This window comes from Actinia tenebrosa, unplaced genomic scaffold (genome assembly GCF_029948245.1).
Source record: "Actinia tenebrosa isolate PJP-AT-01 unplaced genomic scaffold, QUT_ActTen_1.0 PGA_scaffold15__27_contigs__length_11533743, whole genome shotgun sequence".
Classification (NCBI taxonomy): domain Eukaryota; kingdom Metazoa; phylum Cnidaria; class Anthozoa; order Actiniaria; family Actiniidae; genus Actinia; species Actinia tenebrosa.
In genome coordinates this window covers 3,494,759-3,504,934 of record NW_028292575.1, presented here as the reverse complement: position 1 = coordinate 3,504,934, position 10,176 = coordinate 3,494,759, and the positions used below count along the sequence as shown (strand labels likewise).

The following is a 10,176-nucleotide window of genomic DNA, read 5'->3' as shown; positions in this document are numbered from 1 at the left end:
ACTTTTTCTTCATTGGATTGCCTAATTTCAAGCGGAAAAGTGACAGCTTTTTTCCTCCAAATTTTCTAAAACAGCTTGAATTAGGAAAGAAGAAAGGAAAAAAATATGGAATAAATGAAGAAACAAGCACGAAGAACGAAAATAAAGAAAAAAGAACGAAGCAACGAAAGAAAAACAAAAGTTTCTCGTTTCGCCAGACTCACCCCCTCTCCCATAGTATTTTATTCATTGGTCCTTATTTACTGGGCTCCCTGTGTTACCAGACCCTGTGTGAGGAACTGTGTGAGTGTTGTCTAGACAGTCGTCGGCAAGAGATATTTTCTATCTTCTTCCATTGAAGACCTTCCAAAATGGACGCAGAGAAGGAAATCAAGACTATGAAGCTATGTAAGTTGATTTTTTTGCTTTATTCTCTTTCAAATGAAAATAATAATGTATGGTCTAATTCACACTCTGCATGGATCAGATCACATCAGACCAGGCTGTAAGCTTATACATATATCTTATATCCAAGACACGTTCTCTTGCGAAATATTCTTTTCAGATCGCTTAAAAATGTTTAGATACTAAAGATAGCAGGATATGGCTTAATTTGTGTTTGAACGTTGTTACAATTTTTCCATGTCATCTTTTTAAACACATTTTTCGATAGCCGTGCAAATGAACTGAACTTTCAACAAGCTTCATAATGCATACGTAAGCTTGCTGCAAATTTTTTGGGACTTTCATTATCTTAAACTTAGTAAACAATATGCCAAATAAATGAAGGTATTTTATATATCACGGGTTTCATAATTAGTGAATGTGAATAAAGGGTTTGTTGTCTATCCTTTTATGCTTATAGAGGTTTTGCACCATCACGTGAGGGCAGCCATGTTATGGCAGGAACAATACAATCGTTTTACATAAGAAAGAATTCAATTCCCAAGAGCAAAGGTATTTTAATGTTCTGCCATCTAACCACAGGCAGTGCAAGCTGTGTTATGGGCACCGGCACATGATGGTGCAAAATCTCTATTAGGGGAGTGGGGATATTGTAGGTAGTTAAATTGCTAACATTTTAATTCCTTCCCCCCCCCCCCCCCCCCCCTTCATTTTGCAATAAGAAAAAAAAAAAAAAAACTCCACCTCCCTCCCCTCCCTCCCCTCCCTCCCCTCCCTCCTGATTCCTACTGATGGTCCTTAACTGTTTGATATATAGATTCTGATGTGGAAAGGATTTATAAACAGCTTGAGCAGGTAATAATTTATCATAATATATTACTAATATTAAATGATTGTTAAATATATTAAGAATGTGTATTTCTGGGCTTTTGAGATTATCAAGGCTCCACTGTATGTATGTTTAGATCTGATATTTAACAATTATTCTCTGAAGATGAAGTAATTGTCAGTGAAAATTCAATATTCACTGCAGATATTCTTTGAGTGGTGATGATTTAGTTGATAAATCACACCATGAGTCTTCTGTAAATAATTGTTTTACAGTGAAAATTAACGGCTCAAACTAACCCTTTTACATGTATTTTGTTCAATGCCACACCAGTAGGAATATAACCAAACAGCACTTTAATTCGTACAGTACAGTATGATATGGGACACACTTTTTCGGCAACCTACGGTTAAATTGTGGTCATTTCTAGTTTATTTTTAAAATTCGGTTTATTTGCGTTTTAACCGCGTGCACTGAATGCGTGATGGACGCGTCTTATACCTCAATAATTTCAGGCGGTACTGTAGATTCTGTTAATAGTTTAGTTATTCAAATATTTAAATCTGTTATTCTCTATCTCTGAGAACACAAAGACTCAGGATTCAAAATAATTACTGATTCAAAACTGGATTATGGTGTTCCTCATATGGAATAATCCAATCAGAATTTGAGTTTTGAGTCATTTCGAATCTTTAGTCTTTGTACTGTTTTCTCGGAAAGAATGATAAATTTCAATATTCAAATAATGAATCCATCAATGGAATCTAGGGGGTAAGCTTGATCCCCTTTGTCTGTAATATTAATTTACAGGTAGTTATTTACAGCCATTTTCAATCACACGTTCTAGCGATTGTTTCTGTCTCGATGAAGAAGCTTTCGGTGGATGTCAATCAAGGCGTTTCCATGACATTCTATAAGCACATGCCCTTACAGCTTTGTGCTTTCCCACAATGTTATGGAAATGCCTTGTGATTGACGTCCCCCAAAATCTTCGTTGTGACAGAAAAGATTGCTAGAGGGTGCGTGTGATTGAGAATGGCTGTAAATAAAAACTTTGAAAACATCATTGTCGCATTTCTAAGATTAATATTTATTTTGTATTTTGAAAGGAGCGCCATCAAAAAATACATGTGCGCAATCATATATTCACTTGTAGGTGATTATCAAGTAATTAATAGTCTGAAGCTCTTGCATGATGAACTAGTGTGTGTGATTTTCTCAATCACCTAGGTAACGAACTTCATTTATAAATGTCTTTTAGTTGGGCTATAGCAGAACAGACACCTTAAAACTAGAAGATGTAAACAAGTTTGATGAGTATCACTACCTTGGGACAGATGCCGTGATGCATTGTATTAAAGAGCTGGGAATAAAGTATGTAAAGTGTACAAATCAATTACTTTTAATGTGCGTAAACACTATAAATGGGAACATTTGAATAAAACTTACCATTCAGATGATAGTAAGCAAATACAGTAGAGGTTGAACTGGTTACAGTGCATGTTAGCACAGTGTCACAGAAGTAGCATAGTTTTTGATTCATTATAAGGAGATGTCGACCAGGATAAAATATTATTCTTAAGTCTTTTTTTTTTTTTGCATAATTATATGGTCAATCTATCAATTCATTTTTTCCAGCTCTTCACACAAGGTCCTTGACTTTGGATCGGGTTTAGGAGGTCCTGCTCGCTTTATTGTGGCCAAAACCAACTGTGAACTACTGGCAGTTGAGTTACAAGCTGATCTCAATGATACAGCAGTGGACTTAACTAAAAGATGTGGATTGGATACAAAACTGAAGCATCTTTGGGGAGATATCTTGAAGCTTGATATGGGTGAGTTGAATTTTCTTGAAATATGAAACTAGTTTTAGTTTTCCCATTTCATTACCTCATACATGTAATTCCCTGGAGTGTAATTATACCTCTCTATATACAGTGTTCTTACCAGGGATTTCTTTCAGGGGGTCAAAGGGCCCATCAATCCGAAATTTAGGGGCCATTTAGAAAACTGGATGGGCCATTTCCAAAATCTTAAAACAACGAATAATAATATTTTTTAGCCAGTAACTCTGTTGCAAATATACAACAATGTAAGACAGTTTTATTAGTAATGACAACACAATAAAATTTCGCTGGGCAGCCATAATTGGGCCATCAATAAACAGAGGCAATTAACACAGACTAATCCCAGACGTCTTGGCGATGGCGGCTATGTTCAATTCGTTCACCTTGTTTATCGACAATATAATGCAACTTTTATTATTTCAAAAGTACTCTAAATCTTTAAAACTATCAGGAAGTATTCTTTGGATAATACATGCGCCCTGGGGGCGCATAGATTTGACATTTGTGCGCCATTTCTGATTTTTATGTGTGAATCCCGTTATGTCGCGGCCTGGTAAGAACACTGTATATATAATATATCTCAATAAACCCTGTCGTTGCCAAAGGCGATATGCAATAGGCAATAGGCAAAAAGCGATAGGAGATAGGTCTTTACGACAAGCTCCAAGAATAGCTGGAATGACTTTTGTTTCTGCTTCTTATTCTCGTCAAGAACATGGACCTTAGTGTTGAGACTGATTCGTTGTTCTTTGGCTTTTGGTGATGAGAACGTTTTTTTGGAATAGCTGTAATATATCTTTGCATTCTAGTAGTGCTTAAAAAGGTACATGAATAGGGATGTAGTAGGTTTTACTCAAATGAAGAATCTTATTCTCAAGGGAGTTACGTATCACTTGGTTTGAATTATGGTTAAAATCATTTGTAAAGCTACTCAATTTTGCATATTTTTATTAGTAAAACAAAGAATGTTAATTTTCTCTCATGTTCAGCAATCCAATAAATGATAATAAATAAACTTTATTTCTATAGCGCACTTATCCTATGCTCAAGGTGCTTATAAAAAAAAACATACATTATGTCATTCTCAGCCAGGGCCCTATACATAGCTAAGGGAGTGCCCTCTGCATTTCCTCTCCCATATTTGTAACATCCTTGTTTGCTTCTTTTTTTGTTATGTTCCCTTTATTTTGGTCGACAAATGCTCCCTCCCCCCCCCCCCTTACCCATCCCCCCTCCCCCAAAGGAACTCAGGAATCAGCCTTTCTAAGTCCCTCATGTAAGCAAGAATACAGAATACAATATGATTTGCTATTATTTGGTTTGATAAAGGTACTTTTAGGTATACAATTTAGTAAGAAAACTAGTCGTAAAAGACATACAGTAGAGTTTACAGTTTTCATTAGACTTGCTGATGTTGTCGACATGACAGCGAAAGGTTGTCTTGTACAATTATTTTTTTTACTATATATTATTTTATTCCCATCTTTTAGAGTCCGGCTCCTTTGATTTCCTTGTCAGTTGGCTGGTCATTCTTCACATTGAAGACCGCAAGTCTCTCTTTAATAACTGTGCTAGACTCATCAAACCAGGAGGAAAAATGTAAGTATGCTGTATGACAACTATGTTCCTTTATTCCCCCCAGGAGATGATCTTCCCCAGGGGGGTACTCTTGCCCGTTTAGGGTAGGGATATGCCGCTGAGCCCTTTGAACCCTGACCCTGTTCCAGAGTAAAATTGCTGAAATTCATACCCAGTTCCAGAGCAAGATCGCTGAAAACCATACCCTTTTCCGATAGTGCCAAAATAGATACCCTGTTCCAGAGAGGAAAGAGCGTGATTTCATATACCCTCTCCCAGAGCGAGTGCGATTTTATATACCCTGTTCCAGAGTAAAATCGCTGAAAACCATACCCTGTTTGGCGGCACGTACCCACATAGCAAATATAGGGCAGTAACCCCCCCCTCCCCCTGCCCGGATGATCTACCTGGGATCAGATCAGAGGACCTTGGGTGCTGCAGTGTTAGCGCTCCTGGCTTTGGTGTTGAAGGTCCCGGGTACGATCCCTGGCTCATGCCAAAATTTTCCCCTCCCCTTCCCCCTTAAATTCATATCTCCTAAGGTTCGTTCCATTTATTTCTAGGTACACAGAGGATTTTTACAAACTCAGTGATTATGATGATAACTTTAGTCGAATGCTAAAGGAGGATTTGTTCATAGCGTACCTGCCTACGAAGGATGAGTACGTAAAGCAATTGGAACAAGCTGGATTCACTGATATCCAGGTACAGTATATAGCACAAAAACTAAATAGCACCAAACACATGTATTTCTTTTGTGTTCAATTGTTTCAATGCTGCTATTTTTTGTATTAATTGTATCACCACTCTATAATCCCATATAAACAACTGTTATATTATTTTCAAAGTCTCTTTCCTGTCCAAATTTTGGATCGTTTCCATTCGCATTCTTTCGAAGGAAAACTATGACTTATGGATTCAGTTTAGTATTATCTATATTTCTATAGGTTGCTCTCAATAGACGTCACTTCCGGTAATAGCTCTTTTTTGATGGCTTGTAGAATCCTGGAGGATGTTTTGATCTCTTGTTTTCTGGTTTCATGTCGAGAAAATAGTCAAATACAATAGTTTGAGGACTTATTTTGATATGTTTTGACTTGGCATCCGCTAGTTGCCCCCAAGTCAACCGCTTGTTTGCCCCCCAGTCAACTCCAAAAAGTCACGTGATTGATAGTAAGCAATAGACCCCTTGTAGATGATGGCTAGTAAACACTAGCGTGGACTGCGTCGGTGTTTCTAATAAAACAGTTATCGTAGAATGATAAGTTATACACCGTAGTGAAAATAGTAACTGACGTTTCGGACGTTAGTCCTTCGTCGGAGTCAATAGAAAGTAAGAGTAAGAGAGATGTTTATATAGTAGAGGAGAGAGAAAACAAACCAATAAGAAAAAAGCAAGCCATTTAACAAAGGAAAACAAAAGGATCGAAAACAACAATAGGTGGGAAATAACTTAATTATAAGCGAAGCGTTCGTTCATCCCGTGGGGATTAACGGTGCCAAGTGAATGAATTAAGCGCATTTCTTTTGTTTTACGATGATTGTTGCTGCAGTGGGTTAAACACAGACCAAAAACAATAGCATTAAGCTCAGAGTGATTAGCAGAGTTAAAGTGCCGAGCAACTGGTTTAGATAAATCTTTCTTGCGAATGTCGTAAAGGTGGTCTCTAAAACGATCACCTAATCGGCGGCCAGTTTCTCCAACATAGAGCATGTTACAGCGTGAACATTGAATGCAGTAGATGACGTTAGAAGAAGTACAATCAAAATGATCTGTAATATTAAAGGTGGATTTGGGACCTTTAATAGAAGTATGTGAAGCAACAAAGGGGCAAGTGTAGCAACGTTTGCGAGAACAGCGAAAAGTACCGGGTTCTTTATTAGAAGGAAGTACACCTTTAACTAAGAAAGAGCGTAAATTACGGTCCCTTTTGAACGAAAAAAGAGGGCGTTCTTTGAAAATGTTGGACGTGGTGGGATCAGAGTTGAGTAAATTGAAGTTACGATTAATGACAGGTTTGATAGAGTTGTTAATAGGATGGTAAGTGATAGTGAATGGAATGCGGTTAAGGTTAGAATTGCGTGATTTAGGGGTGAGAGCAGTGTTACGATCTATGGAAGAAGCTTTAAGCATAGCACGGTCGATGATGGTAATAGGGTAACCACGATTAAGAAAAAAGGAACGCATTTCTTGACATTTGTGAGAAAAATCAGTGTCGTCACTGCAAAGACGGCGCAAACGTAAGAATTGCGAAAAAGGAATAGAATTGAGAGTGTGTTTAGGGTGTGAGGAGGAATAAAGTAAATATGAATGAGAATCTGTGGGCTTATAATGCATAGTGGTATTGAGATGATTAGCAGAAATACTCACAGAAATGTCAAGAAATGTGACAGAAGTTTCACTAATGTCCCAAGTGAATTCAAGAGCTGGGTGAAAAGAATTGACATAGAGAATAAAATAATCTAGGTCTTGTTTTGAACAAGAAGTAGCACCAATACAATCGTCAATGTAGCGACCAAAAAGCTCAGGTTTAATGCCTGGATAGAGATCAAAAATCTGTTGCTCGATGTAGCCAAGAAATAAATTAGCATAGCTAGGTCCCATTTTGGTGCCCATAGCTACACCGTTAATCTGTCGAAAAAGGCGGTCGCCAAAGGAAAAACAATTAAGGGTGAGAACAAGTTCAGCTAAACGCAATAAAGTAGGAGTGCTAGGTTCTAATAGTACTTTACTACATCTCTCTTACTCTTACTTTCTATTGACTCCGACGAAGGACTAACGTCCGAAACGTCAGTTACTATTTTCACTACGGTGTATAACTTATCATTCTACGATAATAGACCCCTTGCATTGATTTCCTAGAGGAATTGTTCTGGGAGACAAAACAATGGATTATTTTTGGTATAAGAAAAGACGGTTTATTGTTTTGTCCCCCAGAACAATAAGCCTTTTCATAGTTTAAGAATCGACTCCACTGCGCATGCGATTTTATCCCGAATTTCTCACCTTCTTTTGTTTAATTAAGAACAAAAGAAGGTTTAGACAAAAGAAGGTGAGAAATTCGGGATAAAATCGCATGCGCAGTGGAGTCGATTCTTAAACTATGAAAAGGCTTATTCCTCTAGGATATCAATGTAAGGGGTCTATATGCGGTTTATATCTTAATGTCTGGTCCTTACTGGTATTTACAGTACTTTACTGGGTTGCAAGCATTCCAGAGAAAATCAAAAGACAGAAACATGGCGGCCAATTTGGTGCCGTTAACAATTGATTCTAATGAGAAATCTTTTGTTAAATGGTACCAGCGCTCCCACGAGAGGTAGCGTGCGTGCAGCCGGACATTTCTCTTTAGTTCGGCTGCACGCAGACTAACGAGAGGCCGCGATAACGTATCGTGTAATCGAAGAATTGGTCGATTGTGGGATTGGTATTGGGGTTTTAAAGGGTTTGAAAATTGGTGCGATACCTCGAAGGGAACCTCGTGCAGCACCAGTCTCCGGGCAAATTCTCGAAACTCTCAACAACAACAAAAATCAATAGTCGAGAATCGAGCCTGCGATCCCAGGCACGAACTACACGGCACAGCGAAATATAACCCTTTTCGTTTTCTTTAGTTTGTAGACGTCACAGAAGAATGGACTACATTTGTTAGCAAAAGGGTTGAAGATTTTCACGCCGGCAAGGAGAGTTATGTCAGTGTTTTTGGTCAAGCGACGTACGATGGCTTAAACCATTTCTATACCGCTGTTGATAAATCCTTCAAGTCTAAAGCAGTTGGCGGTTGTAGAATAATAGCCACTAAGAAATAAATGATAGATTTTTTTTTTGGTATTTTTGCTGATACTCGCTGCAGTTTTTGTTTTTCTGGTGCTGATTACGAAATTTTAGGTTTTTTGTTGCCTTGCCAACGCGATAGGAAATTGCAGTGTATGTCGTCTCCGTGGCAACAGCAGCCAATGCTGTCTCGCGACAAAAATATTGTTCCTCTCACCACAACACCTAACAGTTTGACTTCCAATTCGATCTGTGGGTTAGCCGAACCCTGACTTAGATCAGCCCATAATTTGTTTCAGGGTTAAATCTGTGAGTTAGCTATGCCCTAAATTGAATTTTGCAGAATTTTCAACTGTTTGGACTTTTCTTTGGGGAAAAATTGAAATTTGCATCTTGTGTCAATGTGCATGATTGACGCTGCAGCAGCGTGTAACCTACAGCACAATTTGAAAAATGTTGCGAGACAAGTCGCAGCAATCGTTGCAAAAAGTAGAATTCGTTTCAACTTTTGGCAAAGATTGTATCTCCTTTGCACCATGAAGACCCTCTTGCAACTTGTGTCGCAACGCTGTTGCAAGACAAGCTGCAGAGAAAATGGCTCAGTGTAATCGTGCCTTAAAGATGCCCTGTAGATTACACGCGGCAATGCTTACACGCGGCAATTTTCCATGCAACTTGTTTCAAATTGCAGAGAAAATTGCTCCATGTAATCGCGCCTTTTAGCTAGGAGATTTTACTTGAATTTTTTTGTAGGAATTTCTTTTTCTTGATTAAAAAAAGCAGTTTAATTATGCTGATAAATAGCGGTGCCCTTGGTAATATTAATGCATTTTGTCTGAAATATGCGAGTTGTGCTGCACTCGTTGACAACGATGCAACAAAATTCCGACCAAAGCTGGAAGTGAGATTTGACAAAGAAACAAAAATCCTAGATAGCAATCATATTTCTCTTGGCGAAACATCTATGGCGAAGAAGTAATACAATGTATCACAGTCATCGATAATATGGGTCACAAAGATGATTTTTCCCCTAAATTTTGTCTGCGCGTTCTGGAATTTTTTTTTCTGTTCTGACATTATTTACATATGACTGATCAATCTCGTACCCGAAGCCTACGTTTCCTCTGGCCTGCGGCGAAGAACGACGGCTCTAGCATAATCCATTTTTGAGACCAGGATTTCCTGGACTTCCGGTATAAGAGCGCATGCGTTCAAAGACTTGCCAACCAAAAAAATATGTTCCCGATTTCTAATTATTATTTTCATAAGAAGTATACACAGAACTCTGTTTTAAAGCATTATTTTCATTGATTCTATTTCACTTCGGAAAATTGCGCATGCGCCAAAAAATGGATTATGCCAGATCCGTCGTTCTTCGCCGCAGGCCAGAAAAAAACGCTGGCTCTGGGTACGAGATTGCATACATTTTAAGCTTAGTAGGCAAGATGCAGCGTACAACGAAACTTTTTTTCACCAACTTTTTTTTAAATTGCCGTGGTAGTCAAAATTCTACAAAGTCCAATTATTTTTAAGATTCTGTAGAAAGGAGTAGAACTTGTAAGATAAAAGTGAACCTGTGGACGATATAGACAGTTTTCTGTTCTTTTCACAGGACAGTAGAGCGTATAGACATATTTCCGTGAAAGAGTCGGCCAACAAAATTATACAAATTAGTGCGAAGTGTTTTGTAGGTCTAGGTCAACCGAACTTACTCATTTGTGCAATTTTCTTACAAAGTTTTTCATAAATATGTATTATATACA

General features: G+C 38.0%; 2 protein-coding genes across 2 annotated transcripts; one reads left to right on the top strand and one right to left on the bottom strand.

Moving 5' to 3' along the window:
• Nucleotides 1–237: 237 nt before the first annotated feature.
• LOC116291760 (phosphoethanolamine N-methyltransferase) lies at nt 238–8,480 on the top strand. Its single transcript, XM_031698968.2, has 7 exons — nt 238–387; nt 1,202–1,239; nt 2,475–2,587; nt 2,852–3,048; nt 4,551–4,659; nt 5,202–5,343; nt 8,254–8,480. Exons 1-7 carry the CDS (start codon nt 351–353, stop codon nt 8,446–8,448), a joined length of 831 nt encoding a protein of 276 aa, XP_031554828.2. The 5' UTR covers nt 238–350; the 3' UTR covers nt 8,449–8,480.
• LOC148910860 (uncharacterized) lies at nt 5,890–7,270 on the bottom strand. The gene has a single exon (XM_089030419.1). The coding sequence runs from the start codon at nt 7,253–7,255 to the stop codon at nt 6,092–6,094; it is 1,164 nt and encodes a 387-aa protein (XP_088886545.1). The 5' UTR covers nt 7,256–7,270; the 3' UTR covers nt 5,890–6,091.
• Nucleotides 8,481–10,176: the final 1,696 nt, after the last annotated feature.